At 41.4% G+C, this 20,938-nt stretch overlaps 1 protein-coding gene across 1 annotated transcript; it reads right to left on the reverse strand.

Moving 5' to 3' along the window:
* Positions 1 to 255: 255 nt before the first annotated feature.
* exosc10 (exosome component 10) lies at positions 256 to 17,510 on the reverse strand. Its single transcript, XM_031286823.2, has 25 exons — positions 17,302 to 17,510; positions 16,374 to 16,510; positions 14,310 to 14,433; positions 14,118 to 14,222; positions 13,777 to 13,936; positions 13,588 to 13,696; positions 13,423 to 13,498; positions 13,222 to 13,332; positions 12,507 to 12,650; positions 11,130 to 11,320; positions 10,774 to 10,930; positions 10,440 to 10,588; positions 10,209 to 10,259; positions 9,982 to 10,093; positions 9,797 to 9,844; positions 9,620 to 9,695; positions 9,430 to 9,539; positions 9,246 to 9,338; positions 9,088 to 9,156; positions 8,867 to 8,984; positions 8,714 to 8,787; positions 1,452 to 1,632; positions 1,276 to 1,340; positions 1,120 to 1,196; positions 256 to 493 (listed from the first exon to the last, which is right to left on the reverse strand). The coding sequence occupies exons 1-25, from the start codon at positions 17,422 to 17,424 to the stop codon at positions 463 to 465; spliced, it is 2,691 nt and encodes an 896-aa protein (XP_031142683.1). The 5' UTR covers positions 17,425 to 17,510; the 3' UTR covers positions 256 to 462.
* Between the last annotated feature and the right edge of the window lie 3,428 nt (positions 17,511 to 20,938).

The raw sequence follows: 20,938 nt of genomic DNA on the forward strand, positions 1-20,938 counted from the left end.
AGAAAACACAGGGGTCGTAAACGTCAAACACCAGAGGCACAGGCTGTGCCCCAAAATACAACAAACCACTCCAGCCAATCACCGACAAGATGGTTGGGGGTGGGGGTTAGTAACAGTTAAGTCTACTAACAGTTAGTTAGTAATGTATGTAGTCAAACTTGCTAAGTTATTACTTTAAAGTTGATATCAGTGGTGATATTAGTGATTAGTAGGTCCGATTATGATACTACTCCACCAAAACATGTAGGCAAGACCTTTTTCCTCTAAAATCATCTTTAATAAACGAGGTCTGTGCTTCCACATATTTACAGGGTAAACTGTTCCACAGAAGAAAATACACTTTGAAATTCATTAAATATTGAAAGGCTGAATTTCACTTGCAAGGAAAAAAATGGAAACATTGTTTCTGCAGGATGAAAAAAAAACTTTTAAAATACGACAGAAAATAGCATCAAAGAGAGTTTATCTTTTGGGCCAGTTGTGCCGGAATCCTCTGTAGAGAAGAAAAAGACAGATGGTTAACATACTGTGAGGTTTGCATGGGTGTCATTTACACTGGGGATATGTCCCCACCACTTTCTGAAATGGTTGCTTATGTCCCCATCTCTTTTTAAAAGCAAATTTGTTGAAATGTTTTTTTGAAAACAGATATGTGAAATATGTTTTAAATGTACAGAAAGTTTTGAACATGAGCAGAACTCTTGCTGAAACATATCTGAATTATTCAAGTCCAGGGGTGTATAAAAATTTTATTAAAATGCTGTGAACAGGCACATTTAAAGAGGTTACTTCTACAAACAAAAGACAAAGGAGGAGGGAAGAGTAAAGCATGCATCCATGTGTGTTGACTCAGCAGGGATAACATTGCATTACATGAGAAAAGTTGATTTACAGGAGAATACATATTTAAAAGCAATACAGAATGCCTGAGAGCCTGACTGCAATATATTCCATTATATTTGTGTATTTTGAATTATCACCTGCTGCATCTATTTAGTGTTTTTCTTTACACAAAAAGACAATTCCAACATACATCTTAGCATTAAAAATTCTCCAGAATGCAGGAAACAAAGTGATTAACGCTAATGTTTTTGAATATGCATAAGCAAAGAAACCTACCTATCAGATTTTCCAGCCATGTACGACATACTTCGGTTTCCAGCTCCACTATTGGATTTTTGTCCCCTGGCAGTTTTCTGTTGGGTAAAAAATTGTAATTCATCACTCACTCATAAAAGACATATTGTTGAATAAACAAATTAATTAAACTTATACCTTTTTCTTAAAACCCTGGGCTTGCCGGTTTGGATCAAACTGGGTGTTGTCTTTGGATTTTGTACCTGTAAATACAAAAGGGGTGCACTGAGCTGAATTCATTTTTTACAACGTACAACTGTATCTGAATGTAAAATGAATGTAAAAAGAAAAAAAGAAAAATCACAAATACATACCAGCAAAGACTTTGAGGTCTGACTGACTGTAGTCAAAAGGCTTGAAGCTGTCTTTGGGCGGCGGTTCTGTCTTTTGGGGCTTCTCTGCAGATTTCATCTGCTTCTTACTCGGTTTGGGAGTCGACTCTCCAACCTCACTGGCGACCCTCTCTCTTTTCTTTCCGCCACCTTTTGCAGATTCCTAATGAAATTGGTTAGCAACATTATATTCAATTCTCAAAATAAACATTTTGATGAATGCATTCTTAAATGGATGTATTTTGTTAAACTAGCAAGACAATGATCAATGTTACCCCACACAGCAATGTCATACTGTATGGGCCTCTGACTGAAAGAATTATAATGCAGTGACGTATTTAAGTCAACATAAAATCCAGCTTTGCTGCCATCTAAAAGGTTGACATTTTCACTTTGCTTCAAATTAAACTGCTATCTTTGTTGACTGAATCCAAGAAAGATCACTTTTTGGTGTCGTCAACTGACTGTGCTTAGTTAAGTTAAAATGTTGACTTCTACAGTTCTAGTTGTCCAGCCATCAGATTAGTGGTGGAAGCCTCAGCTTTATGCCAATATCCCAGAATCTACCGTTAATCTTTACCTATATTTAAACTATGTAACAGTAACATCAGTTGTTCCAATTAACAATACTAATATGTAATAATTTTCGAACTTGTGAGCGTGACATATCAAGTTTTTTGCGATATCACCTCCCTGGGATCATTTCTGATTTATTCATCAAACAGGCTTAATTTTACCTGATGATGGTTCATTATTTTTTGATAACCAGGATGCAGACAAAAGAGAAAATCTGTGATGTTGGAGCACAATCACAGCACACACCCTTCATCATTTTCAATAATTATATCAGTGCAGTAGAAGTTTTGGAAACCTCTCTTTCAAACTGATATTAGACAATAACACTTCACTGCCAAAATGCCGGCTGAAACTGACAGTTAGCCGGCGGAGCCAATATCTGCCTGCAGTTGGCAGGTTGAGGAGAGTTACTTTCAAGTGCTGCTGCCAACACTTCTGACTATAATGCATGTCACCACAGGGTGCCAACATGCTTATTTGAAGACGCCGTTTTAGCCTAAACCAAACTTTTCACTTAAGCCATCATCACACAATGGATTTGCTGTGGTGCACGCCATTACTGTGTGCAGTAGCGACTGATTGCCCAAAGCTCACACAGTGAAGGGCAGAGGCAAAGTGGTGCCATCAGCAAGGTCAGAGGCGAGAGTCAAACAGTGGTGACTATTCTTTCTGTTCTCCAGCACAGGAGTCAAAGTACTGAGACTTTTGTCTAACTGAGCGTTTAAAACGAAGTGGAAACACCATATGGTGGCATGAGCACGTAGAAGAAACCAAGCGGGAGGGTGCCAAGCAATACCCCAGACAGATGGAGCTAACAGGAAATGGGCTTTTGGGCAGAAAGAAAGATATTAGAGATTGTTGTTCCCCAGGAGGGAAGAAAATCATTTGATGAGTGGAGATGTCTCTAATGCTGCAATCCCACGCTGTGCATTCTTGTTCCCCAGGCACATCATGTGACGGATATAAATTTTAAAAGGCCACTGACATGCCGGTGCTGCAGACTGGCAGCAGTGGTTCTCCTGCTTGTGAGTCACCATATTTAATTCAATTCAATTTTTCAATTCAATTTTATTTATAGTATCAAATCATAACAAGAGATATCTCGAGACACTTTACAGATAGAGTAGGTCTAGACCAAACTCTGTACTTTACGAAGCCCCAACTATTACAGTGGTTGCCTCAAGAGCAAGCATTAGCAGTAGCTATAGCGACAGTGGCAAGGAAAAACTCCCTTTTTTTGTTAGGAAGAAACCTCGGACAGACCCAGACTCTTGGTAGGCGGTGTCTGACGGCACCAGTTGGGGGAGTGGTGAATGGTGGCAATAATAGTCATAATAAAGATAGTGAAGCAGTGATCACAATGGTAGTCATAGTAGTTCATGTCATAGTAGGGCACAGCAGGGCGTTACGGGGTGTAGTGTGGCACAGCAGCCTGGGTGGACGCGGTTGGACGCGGCAGGACGCAGTCGGACACTGCGGGGAATCGCAGAGCGTAGCAGGGTGTAGTAAGTCCATAGCGTCAGCTGCACCCAGGACCCCGGTGTAGGTGCCACCCAATTCCAAGGCGATGTTCTGGGTGAAGAAGAAACAAAGGGACTCCGGGGAGAAAACTCCCCAGAGCTAGGTTAGTAACAGGCATTTCTGGGACTAAGATGCACACAAAAGGAGACAAGTGAAAAGAGAGAAGAGGGAGCGGCTCATTGTGTCCTTGGAAGGAGCTTCCCACAGCAGTCTAGAGTTATAATAGCATAACTAAGAGAGGCAGGCTAAAGAGAGGGGCCCTGGACCGGGCTCGTACTCTCCCCTGCCGGAACGGGCTTGTACTTCCTGCCTCCCTCTACTCTACTCTACTATGCTGCAACTCCTCACTCCCTAACTATAAGCTTTATCAAAGATGATGGTTTTCAGTTTATTCTTAAATGTGGCGACGGTGTCAGCCCCCCGAACCCAAGTTGGGAGCTGGTTCCACAGGAGAGGGGCCTGGTAGCTGAAGGCTCTGGCTCCGATTCTACTTTTAGAGACTCTAGGAACCACAAGTAGCTCTGAGTTCTGGGAGCGCAGTGCTCTAGTGGGACAATAAGGTACTAAAAGCTCTTCTATGTATGATGGTGCTTGACCATTTAGTGCTTTGTAGGTCAGGAGAAGGATTTTAAATTCAATCCTGGATTTTACAGGAAGCCAATGCAGAGAAGCTAATACAGGAGAAATGTGATCTCTTTTGTTAGTTCTTGTCAGAACACGTGCTGCAGCATTCTGGATCAGCTGGAGGGTCTTGAGGGACTTATTTGAGCAGCCTGATAGTAAAGAATTACAGTAGTCCAGCCGGGAAGTTACGAATGCATGGACTAGTTTTTCAGCATCGTTTTGAGACAGGATGTTCCTGATTTTGGCAATGTTACGAAGATGGAAAAAGGCTGTTCTTGAGGTTTGTTTTAAGTGGGCGTTAAAGGATAGATCCTGGTCAAAAATGACTCCTAGATTTCTGACAGTAGTGCTGGAGGCCAGGGCAATACCATCTAGGGTAGCTATATATTTAGATAATGAAGTTCGGTGGTGCTTGGGTCCCAGCACAATAACTTCCGTTTTGTTTGAGTTCAACATCAGAAAATTGTGGGTCATCCAGGATTTTATATCTTTAATGCACGCTTGAAGTTTAGCTAACTGACCGCTTTCGTCTGGCTTGATTGACAGATATAATTGGGTGTCGTCTGCGTAACAGTGAAAGTTAATTGAGTGTTTCCTAATAATATTGCCTAGAGGAAGCATATATAAAGAGAATAGAATTGGTCCAAGCACTGAGCCTTGAGGAACGCCATGGCTAACTTTAGCGTATTTGGATGGTTTATCGTTAATATTAACAAATTGGGATCGCTCAGAAAAATAGGACTTAAACCAGCTTAGTGCGATTCCTTTAATGCCAACTAAATGTTCCAGTCTCTGTAAGAGGATGGTATGGTCAATAGTGTCGAATGCAGCACTAAGATCTAATAAGACAAGTATGGAGACAAGTCCTTTGTCAGCAGCAGTTAGAAGGTCGTTAGTGATTTTCACCAGTGCCGTCTCTGTGCTATGATGCATTCTAAATCCTGACTGAAAGTCTTCAAATAGACTATTTCTATGCAGAAAGTCACACAATTGATTAGCGACTACCTTCTCAAGGATTTTGGAGAGAAATGGGAGGTTAGATATAGGTCTATAGTTGGCTAAGACCTCAGGGTCGAGGGTGGGTTTTTTCAGAATAGGTTTTATCACAGCTACTTTAAAAGACTGCGGTACGTGACCCGTTAATAAGGACATATTGATCGTATCTAGTAATGTGGTGTTGACCACGGGTAGTGCTTCTTTAAGTAGCTTCGTTGGAATGGGGTCTAAGAGACAGGTAGTTGGCTTAGCTGAAGAGACCCTTAACATTAATTGTTGGAGGTCTAAAGGATAAAAGCCGTCTAAATAAGTATCAGGTCTTATCGTTCTCTCTAGCCCTCCTGCGCCCAATGGTGAGTCGTTGGAAGCTGTGGGCAGAAGGTGATGAATTTTTTCTCTAATTGTTATAATTTTATCATTAAAAAAGGTCATGAAGTCATCACTGCTCAGAGCTATAGGAATAGATGGCTCAATAGAGCTATGACTATCTGTCAGCCTGGCTACAGTGCTGAAAAGAAACCTTGGGTTGTTCTTATTTTCTTCTATTAGTGTTGAGTAATAGTCTGATCTGGCATTTCTGAGGGCCCTCCTATAATTTTTTAGACTATCTTGCCAATCCACACGAGATTCTTCCAGTTTGGTGGAACGCCATTTACTTTCAAGTTTTCGTGAGATTTGTTTTAATTTGCGAGTTTGGGAGTTATACCAAGGTGCTAGTTTCCTTTCCTTCATCATCTTCTTTTTGAGAGGAGCAACCGAGTCTAAAGTAGTCCGTAGGCAGGCCGTAGCAGCGTCTACAAAGTTATCAAGTTGGGAGGGACTAGAGTTAACATAACAGTCCTCTGTTATATTAAGGCATGACATTGAGTTAAGTGCTGTTGGAATAGCTTCCTTAAATTTAGCTATAGCGCTGTCAGATAAGCATCTAGTGTAGAAACTTTTATTTAATTTCGTATAGTCTGGTAGTAGGAATTCGAAAGTTATTAAAAAATGGTCTGATAATAAAGGATTCTGCGGAAATACTATTAAATCGTCAATTTTGATGCCATATTCTAGCACAAGGTCGAGGGTGTGGTTAAAACAGTGCGTGGCCTTATGCACCCTCTGACTGAAACCAATAGAATCTAGCAGTGAATTGAAAGCAGTACTAAGGCTATTGCTCTCAATGTCCACATGGATATTAAAATCACCTACAATAAGTACTTTGTCTGATTGAAGGACTACGCATGATAAAAACTCTGAGAATTCAGATAAAAACTCAGAATATGGACCTGGTGCTCGGTAAACAACAACGAATATAATTGGCTGTACTGTTTTCCATGTTGGGTGTTGAAGATTAAGAACAAGGCTTTCAAACGAGTTATAATTTAGTTTAGGTTTAGGATTAATTAACAGGCTCGAGTCAAATATGGCTGCAACTCCCCCTCCTCGGCCTGAGCCTCGTGGAATTTGGGTATTATTATGACTGGGAGGAGTGGCTTCGTTTAAACTAACATATTCGTCATGGCCCAGCCAGGTTTCGGTGAGGCAGAATAAGTCAATGTGGTTATCTGATATCAATTCGTTTACCAATAATGCTTTCGATGACAGAGATCTAATATTTAATAGTCCACATTTGATTTTCCTATTCTGTTCTATCGTTGCAGTGGTTGTTTTAATTCCAATTAGGTTGTTTAGTATAGCACCTCTTTTGTTAGCGTTTGGTTTAAACGGTCTCAGTCGGGGGACAGACACGGTGGTTATGGGATTATGAATGGGTGATTGCTCTGAAGGGAGCACAGAGGGGCGTGTAGCGCTGTATCTCTGATTATTGACTTTGGGAGAGTGTGTCTGGTCAGTGTGCTTGTGGGAGTGTTTACGGGATGTAAACAGTCAATCAGAGGTCTGGGTATGCAGGGCGTGGTGCAAATTTCCACGTAGCATCTGGCTTCCGCGTGTATTGGGATGAATCCCATCCCTGCTGAACAGGGAGCCACGTTCCCAAAACAGATTGAAGTTGTCAATAAAACCTATCCTGTGAATACTGCATGTGAGCTGGAGCCAGGTGTTAAGGGAGAGTAGTCTGCTAAAGAGGCCTGAGCCGCGACCTAGAGATGGAAGTGGGCCCGAAATAAAAACCGACTTCCCAGTGCTTTTTAAAGCCTCAATGAGAGTGGTAAAGTCTCGCCTTGTGCGCTCACACTCCTGAATCCGAGTGGACATGTCGTTATGTCCACAATGGACCACGATGCGTTTGATAGAGGTCGGAAATGAGGGTATCAGGTCCATAACTTTAGCCAGGATGTCTGCAACTTTGGCTCCGGGGAAAACAGTGTGTGACAGCATTATGAAACCGTAGGTCTCTAGTGATGGAGTCCCCAATAATTACTGTGGTTAGGGGGAAGAGCGGACGAGGAGTGGGGGGGTGTGGGTAGCCGGTGACGGGAGCAAAACAGTCAGTGTCGGTTTCAGATGGGCAGGGAAAAGAAGAGGAAGAATGCTTACCGTTCGGTTGTGGAGATTGTTTTTGAGGAACGTTGTCATTTGGCCGATCCAGGCAGTGTAGGCCACCGGACCGTCTGACTACCGCATCCCTCAGAAGCTTTCGCCGCGCGGTAGCAATCGTCTTCCGTGACGACGGCTGGTCAGTCTGCTTTGAAGCGGGGCGAGCCCGGTGAGCCGCACTGGCCACCACCGGCTCCGACTCCGACAAAGCATTGAAGCGGTTGGAGAGGCTGAGGGCAGGAGGCGATGGAGCCCTACCCGAGGCTCTCTTTCGGCCGCAAACCACCTCAGTCCAGGGTGGCTTGATAACCGGTGTCGAGCAGGACGATGGGCGTGGGCAGGCAGCTGGGTCCCATGGCGCGGTATCCTGGAAGGCCGCCGAGAGAGATGAGATCCGGAGCGACTGATTATGAGCCACGTCCAAGCAGGCGGTTAACAAAGCATCTTTGGTTTTTAAGTCCTCGGAAAGCCGACGAACATCTTCCCTGAGGTCTGCAATTTCTTTGTTTGTATTATTGAACAACGAGGAAATCCTGAGGGGGAGTGGGGACTCGCCAGGTGTAGAGGTTGCCATGAAGCTAGCGTTAGTTTAGCCGGTAGGCCTAGTCTTGATAAATTAGCGTGAGGCTAATACTTACTTACACGTAAAAATGTATCTTTGGTTTTAAAAACACTTTATTAGTATAATAAAAACTAGGCGATAGAGCCGACTGTTAGGTAGGAGGTTGAAGGCAGCTGCCGGCTGCCTCGTCCCCGCCGACTGCTGTCGCTTGTGGATGACGTTCGCTTGTGGATGACGTGCAGCAGCTCCTCACAGTTATTTTGTATTATTTATGTTATACAGTTATTATTTATGTGTAGAAATACCAGCCATGTCTTCAGAAAATGGGGGGCACTGCAGAGGGTTAACCTACCTATTACAGCACTGTGAATAGAACACTGGATATGTACTTTACCCACACATCAACGGTGAAGTTGAAGAGTGCAAATCCTATCTGATGTGGCATAGAGGAAATCGAAGAACTGGAGAGCGAATGACTCACCGCTGCCTGCTGGCGAACAGTGGCAACATTCTGGAGAGACTCCTGGTAGCTCTGTTTAGCCTGGTTTCTTTCCTCTGTGGAAATCAACAATATAATACAATGAGAGACGTTACTTTAAAAAGTGCAAATTTAAAGCAAGTTTCACCCCATTACCTGCCACTTTCTTTGTTCGCTCCTTTGCTTCTTCCTTGGCTTTCTTATTGGCCTCCTTCTTGGCCTCCAACTCCTTCTGTTGCTGTTCCATACTCAGCAGTTTCCATCTTTTACTAATCTGAAAATGTGAGATGGTACAGCTATGAACATTCAAACATGTAGTTAGGAGGACAACACAAATAAGTCTGGATGTAGATGGATGAATGGAGCTCTTTGATTACCTCAAATATTTTTGAAGATGGGTCAAACTTGGCATTCTTGCTGATGTGCACATCACTGGAGGGTAAGTACTGAAATCACAAGGAAGATAGTTGAATACCGTGTGTCCGGTTAAATAAAATACAAACAATACTGAGTGTGATCACTGATCACCTCTTACCATTCTGAAAGGGTTTTCAAAACACTCAATGATACGTCTGGCTTTCATCTGAGCCACAGAGAGGGACTCGTGGTCATTCTGTGTTTCCAGCTCCTTCAGAAAGGAGGCAGAGTTCTCACATTAGGTATCAGCGTTGCATACAAATCAACCGGCTTAATAAAGGAAACTAAAAGTTGATCTCTACCTCGAACTGTGTGATTTTAGCTGCTGCCATAAGACCACTTGTTTTCTGCACATCAACATCCATCTTGGGCTCATCATCTGCGAAGAGCACCCCTTGTTTGACAGGCAGTTCTGAAAATAAATACATTTGTTTGAGGCCTAAAATACTAAAATCAGCAGAATAATCAGTCGTATCAGCGTATCAAGCTTACCATCAGGAGAACAGTGCTGGAGATCGCTCTCAGAGACCCTGGATGTATCATGAGGACCAAACATTGTGACCTCTGGCTGGAGAATGATACAAAACCACATTAATTCTCATCCCAGTCGTGCTTTCTTCGACAAATACGGATTGCAAAAACTAAAAATTCTATCTGGTCACCACCAACCTTTTTTATGGGTGTGAGTCCTTTCTTCTTTTCAGCTGCAATCTCAGCCTGTGTGAAGTGCAGAAAACATTGCAATGTTTGATTGATAAAGGTGCCTTCATTGACAAGGGGCTTACCAACACAAACATTGAAATTACACTAACATAAAAAAAACATTCTCACTTCTGGCATCCATCTTTTCTTACCTTAAGGAGAGGCATTTCTCTCGCCTGCTGCACTAACAAATGGAGCTCGTTGACCTGCTGCCTGACCAGCGGGGGTACAGGGTTACAGCAGGCAATGATGCCCTGAGGCTCTCTGAGTAGATAAAGACAAAATACTGTGCTGGAGGTTATGAATAAAAACACTAAACTCACCTGCACTGAAGTGAGAGAACACTGAAAATGAAAATTTGGAAATCTAATCAACTTACTTGGGCAGCTCCTCAGATATCTTGTTCATCATGTGAGTGGGCAGGGTGAATCTAAACACAAAAATAACACTATATTTTATAATATGTTAAGGCAGATGTAGAAAAACTATGAATGACTGTAAAAGCAGGGAGATGTGTGTTGGAAAATCTGGCTGGGCACAAACTATAAATAGGAAAACAGCTCTAACGGATTTCCAGAACAGCAAGTCCATCCATTTCCAAACAGCCTACCCGGTGCTTTCATCTTCCTGCCTGGCCAGCTTGTCCCTCCAGGCAAATAGCAGTCTGAAGGCAGTGAGCTGCTGGGTGTTAAAAGACCTTTTCTGCTTCCTCTGCAGCTCCAAATATGACTCCTCTGTGAATATAGGCTTCGTGTATTTCTGTATGGAAGGAAGGCACACGGTGAATCATATTAAATGACAGAAAATGATGATGGTGTGGAAATGTAGAAATATGACAGCAGTAAAGAAACTAGTGGATAGAGAACAGTGGAACAGGAGTATAGAAGTGGGTTTTTAAGTGTTAATTTAATCCTAATGGTGTATGATGTGAGATTTGTGCTCACCTTCAGAGAAATGTCTTTGCTCTTGTTCCAGACACTCTGCAGCAGGCCAGGCTGCCCGTGGTTAAAGTCCAGCAGCTGCACCCTCACACAGTCATAGATGTAAAGGAGGTAGTGGGTGTCCATCCGGGCGTACTGCACCATCTCATCTGGCAAAGGGCTACAGGGCCGAGTTATGGAACATGTTTTATAAGTCAATCACAATCTTTTTTAGGAGTAATATCACAAACAATACCTAAATACTATGATGGATTGTCCTTTAAAAGGAATTTAAAGAGATTAAAAGAAACTCTATCCCTCAGTTAAACCTAAACAAAAACTATAGAATGAAGCATCAAATGGCCCTGCCGTCTCCATACCGAATCCTCCAGTCAGCCAGCTGGTAGCGTTTCTCTGAGTTCACATTGCAGAAGTGTTTGAGCAGTTGGTCGAGGGAATGTCTGGCCAGGTTCAGAGCTCGGCTGGCCTGATGCGTGTCAAACAGGTTGACGACATACAAGCCAAAGTCCCTCTGGAGCCACTCAATGTCAGAGTCCGCGCCGTGAAATACCTGAGAAAAGGAGAGAAAGTACATTGGGCTGAAACCGCTCTGCAGAGGTACCAACTTATTTTAAAGAAAAAATAAAATTGCTTCTTTTCTGCATCTAAGCAATGCTTAGATACAGAAAAGAATATATGAACCAAAATGATTAAAAACTGGAGACACACCATGTGACATTTTTCTTCTTCCACTTGGATTATTTTTCACAGATCTCTCAGCAGTTCAAGCCCACACAACACACTTTCACAGGTATCCTACAGTGTGTGAGTCACGGTGGCTCCCACACACCACAGGACACCTGCCAGCTTTATCAAACATGTTTGAAAACTTTGGAGCTCTGAGACACCTCAAGGAACTCAGAAGTTTTCAAGATTAAATCTTTACAAACTTAACACCACACTGGTGGGGATTTTTTCTCTCTCTCCCTTTCTAATTTCAATAGATGATTAGACGGATGCAACCAGTTCATAAGGTATTCTGAGCCATCTTTAATTTCACCTGCTTAAAAAAAAAATCCCCTGAGGCCATTTAAATTGCTGAGATTTGGGATTGCAATGACAAAGCTAGACACAGCTTTGCAACGCCGATCAACAGGGCAAACGGAACGAGTGGTGAGACAACCAGACAGGTTCTCCTTAAATATTCTCAGTTTAATTATCTAAACCACTTATTTGGAAGTAAAACTCAAAAGGGAATGCACCAGAAATATCAGTCATATTTTTCCACTGCATTGTAAAACTCCTTGTGCACACAACTACTATATGGCAATTTGGTCAAAGTTGAACTAGGAGTTAGCTCTGCAAGATCTAAAAGATTTGGACAGTTTAGCATACATGCTTCAAACAAGTGTTAATATGATATGTGCTTATTGAAAGTCTGTGGTGTGGTTGCGCTGTGCGTCTGCAAAGATGTGTCTAGCAGAGTTGTCATGTCCTCAGATTTTTTATGATAAAGATGCTGAATAAATTGTTCATTTACAACAAAGAGCACATGTTGGCAAAAACTGTGAGACAAAACCAAGGCCGAACAACGGAAAAAAGGGGAACAGCGTTTCCATTAAAACAACCATACAAGACCGTGCAGTTGCCCATTTTGGAAACAACTCGATTCAGATGGTAATCTCATCTTCCCTTTAGACAGTGAAAGCCATAGAACAGGATACAGGAACAAATCATTTGTGAAGCAGTTCCATTACCTTGACAATAGCCGGGTCAGTGAATGCCTCGTTGAGGATGTACAACTCGCTGCGGAGCTCAATGGCGTCGATGATGAAGTCCTCCTCTCTGCTGGATATCTGTATCAGACAGGTGAGGCCGAGGAAACTCCTGTAGGAGTGGTGCTGCGACAGAGAACAGAGTGTTAACAAAACACTGAGACACAAGAATCTACAGGCTTTGTAATCAGAATTAAAGCTATAGTGCGTAGTTTCTGTCTCCTCCATGAGGAATTCTAAGTAATGACAACAAAACTGTCGGCGCGTCCATATGATACAAGCCTTCCGTGACCAAACCCCCCCCTCCCCCCTCTACGCAGTTGCTAGCAGCCAAGGAGGACACGGACGATTAAAAAAACATGGACTCTTCAGAAGAGGTAATTATCTTCACTCAAGTTTCTGCGCGGGAAAGTCACCGGACGCCACAATCTTCTGAACATAACACTAACACTGAGAAATACAGAGAGAGTTGTGTGGAGGTGATAGTCTTAATTAGCTTTGTAGCAACTCATTTGGCAATGGCTTGAATGTAACCGACGTTCAGTAATATCAAAAAGTTACACACTAAAGCTTTAATCACAGAACTGAATCAGTGCCTTCCTGCTTGGCTGTTGTATTGGATCACATTCCATCATGTATACGATATTGTGCCCACCACCTGTACATCTAAGAACTTTTTCTAATAATTATCCCATACCTCAAGGTCCACTGCAAATTCAGACAATTTGCAAAGCTTCTCATTCAGAGCCACCAGATCATCCAGTGTGTCAATGAAGGAGCATTTGGTCTCAGTCAACGGTTTGTACATCTAAATTTAAAAAAAAATCCACAAACGACGGATTTAGTAGAATCCTAATTGACAATGAGAGGATCATATTATAGGATTAGAATAATTTACCTGCGGTTCTGGCTTGGACAGAACACTTTCTTGTATTGTAAGATGATCCAGTTCATATTGGTATGGGTGTGCAAACCTACATGGATCAGAATCACAAGTTTAGATGGACAAAGAAATATTTGCAAAAAGACACAATGTTATTATTACAAAAAAGACCAGTCTTACATGTCTTCAACATGTTCCTGAGTTCTCTGCTGGTGAATGAAGTCAGCCAGAGCAGCCGGGACATCAAGGTCCTCGGGTCTCTCTTTACGGATTTGTTTGTTGGTGAAATCTACGAGCGGAGAGCAAATATGTTACAAATGTTTATGAAAACAACAGATGGGAAGAACATGAGAGTGAGAAGTAGCTTACATGAAGGAAGAGGCTTTACTGCATTGGGCTTGATGAAGATCTTGGGAATAAATGGTGTGTTGCTGTTGTCAACTTTTTCCTTGAATTTCATCTGAGGCCTAGCAATATTTTTCGCTTGGAGCAGTCGGAACGTCTCAGAACGACTGCCAGAGCTTGAACCCTGATGAATAAAAGCACTGTTTACCAAAAGGTGTGAAGCATGAATATGCAAGTGTTAAAAAAACAAAACAATGTTCCAGTACTTTAAATGCGTAAATGCCAGGACTGGCACATGATGTTTAAGCTTGAATGCGGCCCAAAAAAAAACAGCAGAATTAGAGCTGAGAGGTTAATTAGCCAACCATGCGATTCCAGCTGGAAACAACAATCTTGGGAGGCTGAAACTCTGCAGGCATGACAGGCTGCTGGTTCCTGTTCACCCCATCAGCTTCATCAAGAAGAATCCCCTGGAAATCAGATGCAAGAGCTCGGTTGGTTTACAAAGACCTTTTTTATGAAGAAATTTGTACAACACCAAAGCCGTAGGTCCATACCACTCTTTCGAGGATGACGTCGTTCGAGTCCACAACCAAGTCAAACCTCTCCTCCAGCCCCGTCAGCTTATTCCGGTCTCTCATGCGAGATCTGCAGCCGTGGTGCTGCATTATCTGACTCATGCTGACACAGGGACACAGTGAAAAGAATTTATTTCTCTTATTGAGAAACAGCAAGTGGCAGGTTAATCAGCAAACCCACTCTTTTGTCTGCATGTCTAAAGATCAGTCAGACTTGCTTTAAATATAGCAAAACTGTCTTAGCATTGAAACAGTATGTGATGTCATTGTTCTGACAAAAGTAACGAGGAAATATTGCGTGGAGCAATCATAAGGTGCTTCTCCTCATGTCGCTTAAATTGCCTCCTCGACTTGGCTCCCTTCCTCACATCTTAGTCCCTCCCACTGAGGAGGCACGGGAGAGACGCGAGGAAATCATCGGAGGAGAGAGGCAACGAGCTAATGTGTTTTAGAGGAATGAGACGTCCTTTCCTCTGAAGCGTCACATAAATTTGGAGTTAGAGTAGAGTAAATAAATTTGGAGTTAGAGAATAGAGTTAGCAACTCCTTCAACTGCACGGCTACCGGGAAGGCTGCTATTGTGTATCCTTGCCTACACCTCCTCGATGATCCCTCCTCAATGCTCGCTCCTCGGGGCAGAAATAAGAGCTTTGAGACGGCCTTCACCGAGGAGGGACAGAACAACTTCCGGTTCAGCCAAGGAGTCGAGGAGCTATCAATTAAAGGCCATGAGATACAGCTATAGACTGTGAATAGACTATGAGAGTGATGTTGCAGTATGTAGTCCGTTAGTGTACTAAGTGGGGTGATATGACACCACTAGCATGAATCCCCCCCACCATTTCCAAAGGCAAGACACATCAAAACAATGTTCTTTCTCTTGACCAAATTCATGTCTGCGTTAAACAAAGATGAACTTTGACCTGCGACTGTGCCAAAGGTCCACAGCTCCTGACAAGAGTAAACATATCCTTTCATTTTCAGATGCATGGGCTTTAATGTAATCGAAAGAGAGGAAGAGTGTACATGGGCAGAAACAGCTGCAAGTCTGACTGAGCCAAAACTCCACAGAAGCGACACTGTCTTAGAACATTTTTCCAGTTGTGTCTGAAATGTACATATCTTAATGTCTCAGTGTACTCTGAAATTAAAGCACAGAACAAATAATTAAGAATTAAAAAAAAAGGAATCACGCAATATTAAATCCTAAATTTAATCTAAATTTTTCATCAATCATTCAGCAGCCGAACACACTCGTGGCATTCTTTCTACAATGGAAATGAAACATTGATTAGAAAGTTTGTCCCAAAAGTGTTGCAGAAGTTCCCACAAATTTTTTGCACTTGTAGTTTGCTTTGCTTTCACCAGTCTGTCCAGTTCATCCCAAACCACCTCGATGGGAGTTCAGTCTAGAGAGACTGTGCTGGTCTTCCATCATTTGAAGCCTACTGTCTAGTTCTTTTCATCTAATGTTTTAAGGTCATTAACTTGCTGTTGGATGAACTGCTGACAAATCCAGTCTATCTTCCTTTGTTAACACATCACAGCATCCTGATTGCAATATAAACGACTACTACTTCCTGCAGTACAGTAGGGCTTGTATGTAATCCGCAAAGGTTGGGGCCCCTGTAGGTATTGTTTGCATTAACTTTGAAAGCAAAATTTTATTCCATTGCTGCGGGAAAGCTGTAAATTAACTAATTTCTTAATCCCTGAAAAGGCCTGTTTTCTATTAAAGTTTTTTGGTGATTTTAACTTTTTTTTCCTTTTCTCAACCTTGGGCAGTTTACCACTTACCTTTGTACCATTTAAGGTTATTCTCTAGACATGAACTGCTTAAATTGAAATGCTCTATGGTGTTTTTTGCCTCCAACGGCACCTTCCAGGCAGCTAACCCTAACCTTAACCCTAAACATAACCATTGCCGCGCTGCCTGGGAGGAGACGTTGGGGGCAAAAAACACCAAGAACCAATTGAAATAGAAACTAGAAAAAAATGAGGTTGTTCTAAAACTTTTGACTTGTGTAGTGTATATATACTTACCAGTGCAAGAGCTTATCTCCTTGACTTTCACAGAACTCCTGGAAGCCCGGGAAGCTCCGATAGAAATCATATTCATCTCCAGTTTGAGGCAAGCCAGCGGATGCTTTGGTGGCGGATAATACAGCACCCAATCCATACTGCAGAGGAGAGACAGGCGTTAGTGTTAGTCAACACTAACAATACAATGTAGTAAAATAAAAATGTACGGAAGGGTGTCAAAATGTAATGTTTGCATTGCTTTTTAGTTTAACAAATGTCTAATATCAGGGTTTTCACACCATGGTTAGTCCTATTCAATTAAACATGGCAGTTACGTATTTTAACTTACACGAATGCAGTGTTTAAACAATTAGTTGATTTTTTCTTCAATTTTTGATAGACTTGTTTAAGCTATTTCTTTTTTTTCTTTTTTAAACCCAATATCTGCTGGTGACAGCCATAGACTGTATATAAGAAGTGACAGCTTCTCAAATGTGTATATTTGCTAGCTAGCTAAGTTAGATATATTTGACCTTAGCCCTAAACTCAAATTTGAGACGTGTCAGTATTTTTTGACGAAACCATTAATCGACACAACCTATATATTAACGTTAGTTGAAACGTAGCTACATTTAATTGCGGCTCTAAGGTTAACGTTACATGAAAACATTTGCCTTGAGACAGGCATATTTTTTGTCTAATTAAGTTAGCACACTAAAGAGCCTCAAATATTTTAATAAAGACCATTACCTTATAAATTATTTATACTATAAAAATAACATAACATCAGATCTTGCGTCAACAGATAACTGTGAATGTTTTCTACCAACACATAATGTGAACGCCACAGCTCGTATAGCCAACAATCATATAGCACACGTTGCCCACCTGAGTGCTAGCCTCAACTTAAAAACTCTGCGTGCAGCTAGGTTAGTTTACGTTCACTTACTTTAACAAAAGCATCCGCGTCTTTAAAACCGGGACACAAGTCGTTTTTTTCCTCGTCGTTGATGTCTGAATTGGTTTCTTGAAGGCCACTGTTTGTGGAGTCTTTACTCTTTGAAGAATCCATAATCAGTTTGGTGCTGCTGTGTACATGTGAGCAGCAGGAAGCAGCCCCCTTTCCTCACTGTTTTCTTGTGAGCTGCCAGGAAGGGAGCCGAGGGAGACAGCGCCACCTAACGCCGTGGAGTGGACTGGCCGCGAAAGGACGGACTATGTTTTCTACAAATTTAAGAGAAATATTGCTACGTGACCACATGTAAAATGTTTGAATTCATAACTGAACTTATTCCTGACATTTATAAATGTTATTTCACATTAGCTGTCTTTGTTTTAATGTTGTGTTGATTACTTTCACTCAGATTGAAATTCAAATCAAGATTGGTCATTAATCTTGTAATTAATTCCATTGCATGGCCAGGCTCTGGTCCTCAACGTTCCCGTTCAATGCAGTGACACTGCAGACACAACCCCCTGTGTTGGCTCACCCATCCAACCTGACCAGTGTTTCACCAGGATGCTGGTACCATGAGGGGGCAGTATTGACATTTGCAATCTGCAGCAACTATACTGCAGCTGCACTGAGTTGGTGGGCTATAGGGAGAAATCATATACACCAATCATGTCTTAGACAATATCTTAGTTAGAGCTATCGAAACCGTATCTAAATTATTATTTTTTTGCAATAGAGGGGATGCTGTGGGTATACTAATCAAACATAAATACCCTCCTTTCATTGTGTGGTGTAAAAAGAAGTTACAGTAGCATAGTGTTGTGATTCAGTGGTCAATAGCATGCAAAGAGCCATCGCCAATATTGACACACCAGCTCATTATGGATGATTTGTGGTGTGTATAGGGAGAAACCTCTCTTTTCTTCACTTCCCCTTCCTATTGATCTCTTCACAGGGTCCTCTCCCTCTTATTATCTTAAAAGCATCTCTGCAACACTGGCTCAATCAATATTTCACAGTAGCTTTCCATGTCATTGCTTTGTTTTAGGGGAAGGCATCTGAACTTCAGCAGATATATGCTCTAATAATCTGGAGAAATGAATCAGCATTCTTAGCAAAAGCTACTGCACAAAGCCAACTACTTTTTGTGTATTCTTTTAGATTAGATTCAAAACCTTAGATTCTCTTTGATAGATTTGTAGTATTACATAATAACACAATTAGTATACTATAGAGCAAAACCCTTTGCAAATGTGTTCTTTTTCACTGGATATGACATTACTGCTGCCATTTACTCTCATTTAAATGCTTTTTCATAATATTATGGATTTTATAGCTTTGGTGGTGCCCCAAGGCACCACTCAAATTCTTCCTGCAGTGAAAGACACTAAAACTGCTGATGCTGAAAATGACAGTGTGCCACACATAATTCAAAGAAATCCAAGAGAAAATTCTCACTGAATTGTTTTTATTAACGCCCTCATTTAGAAAACACAAATGCACCAAACAATATCGTACATGCACAGCTTCAGCATATCAAGATCAGCTGATGACTTTTCAATGTGAAAACGTTACTGCCACGATCTCACAGAGATCACCGGACATCAAAATACTGAGGAGTCACAACAGAAAGGCCAAGCGTTGTCACCCAGAGCTCTAATTCTATGTCTTTATCAATCTTTATGGAATTACAAATTTTTGGGCAACTCATTTATTTCTGAATAATTCTGCCTTTCCTGATCTTGAAAGTAGCAAGAAAATTGTAAAGTTGTATTGGTATGAAAAGACAAAAAGTACTAGTAAATAATACGACTTGTATTATCTACTGTACACTGGCCGACTACCTTGTAACAGGTAGTGTTTGTATGTGTGTCATTGCACCAAAAGGCTGTGTGTGATAGCAGCTGCGAAGAAATGTTTTTCTCTGCTCATCTATTTTTCAGATTCTGGGTTTGACAGAGAATTACATTTGGAAGTAGGACACCACAGTTTGGTCTCCCATTTGGGGGCGTTGCTTCAAATCACAACAAAATACATACAGTATGTACAGTTTACTGTATGAAGGCAAAAGAGATGTCATCACACTGGCTCTTAACTGTAATTTTAAAGCAACACTTGACCTTTGTGCAGAATTTTTCGAAGAAACAAAATAAAACAACCAGGAACCATATCAAACATTAAAAAAAAGAGAAAGTCAAAATCAAAACATCTCCACAGTACTGATACGTTACAAAAGAGATTGGCAATGCTTCTATGTACCCAAAAACAAGTTAATAAACTGCGTAATGTTGTCTTTTTTCAGTTCATATAATCAATAAATCAGTCATAAAGATGCATTTCCTGTGTAAACATTTGTTAGCTTAACAATGACATTCTGTAATGAAAGAATGTATACAGATTAACCACACGTAAAGCCACAAAAACAACAAAACAGGATTCAAAGACTGATTTCAGAAAGTTATCAACACTCATCGTGGGAAGAAAGCCTTTTTGTCTTCACATTTAATACAAACTTGTACCTGACCTGGCCTTGGATTCATGAGCTTTTTTCCCCCATGTGTTCCTTTGAACTGACAATCCATGGTAATTTGATAGAAAAACAGACATTAAACTTGTTGTTCTACTTCCCATATCGACCTTGTGTTACTCTATTTGAATGTCCCCAATGCTTCAGTTGCCCAAAGCCCTGAACCACAGCTAAATGAGTTTAAACATTTTTTCCCCCAATCAGCAGAATGGTCTTCTTGAAAACAGCTGTCCATGACACCGTAGGGTAAGGTAATAACCACACACACACACACACACACACACACACACACACACTTGAATCTTCCTGGTGTCATCTTGATGGGATTGTCCTGATTTAGTCCTCCCTAAATCCTGATACATTAGTCTTGTGTGGGTGTCATTAGTACCATTACTCCTATGCCCTTTCCCACAAAAGCCCCTCAGGCCTGCTCTAATTCATTAAGATGTTTAAATGTCTTCTAAATCATGGCACATATCAGGCTTTCCATTCGTCAAGTCAGACTGTTAAATAGACCCTTGCGTTGTGTGCTGACAGATTACAGATCTATCTGCTCCTGCCATTTTAGGGCTATTGAAAGGTGGGGTGAAACAGGTCTGAATACCTGAGCAGTGGGGTTTCGCTGAAATACATTAAATAAACAATGCCAACACTTACCACATAAAAAAGCCAATACAACTGACAAGAAAGGACAGATTCACAAAGTATTAAAACACAGCTGACCATACATTTTGCCAAACAATGTCTAAGCTGGTGGCTAGATTTGAATTAGCAGACTGGCACAATTGGCAGCACTTAAAACCCCTCATCTCGACTGCAATGGCTGATTGTGCACGTTGACTGGCATGACTACTGTGTGTTGCCCAGATGGATGTAGCCTACTAGGGCTCCAACTAATGATTATTTATTGATCAATCAGTCTACAAAATGTCAGAAAATTTAAAAGGAATGCACATCATAATTACCCAGAGCCCAAGGTGCTGTTTTCAAATGTATGTGTTGTTTTGCCTTACCAACAGTCCAAAACCCGAAGATACCATACCATGGATACCATCATAGATATAAAACAATCAAAAAAACAAATGTTTTATATCTATGGATACC

Source organism: Sander lucioperca, chromosome 12 (genome assembly GCF_008315115.2).
Source record: "Sander lucioperca isolate FBNREF2018 chromosome 12, SLUC_FBN_1.2, whole genome shotgun sequence".
In the NCBI taxonomy this organism is placed as follows: Eukaryota; Metazoa; Chordata; class Actinopteri; order Perciformes; family Percidae; genus Sander; species Sander lucioperca.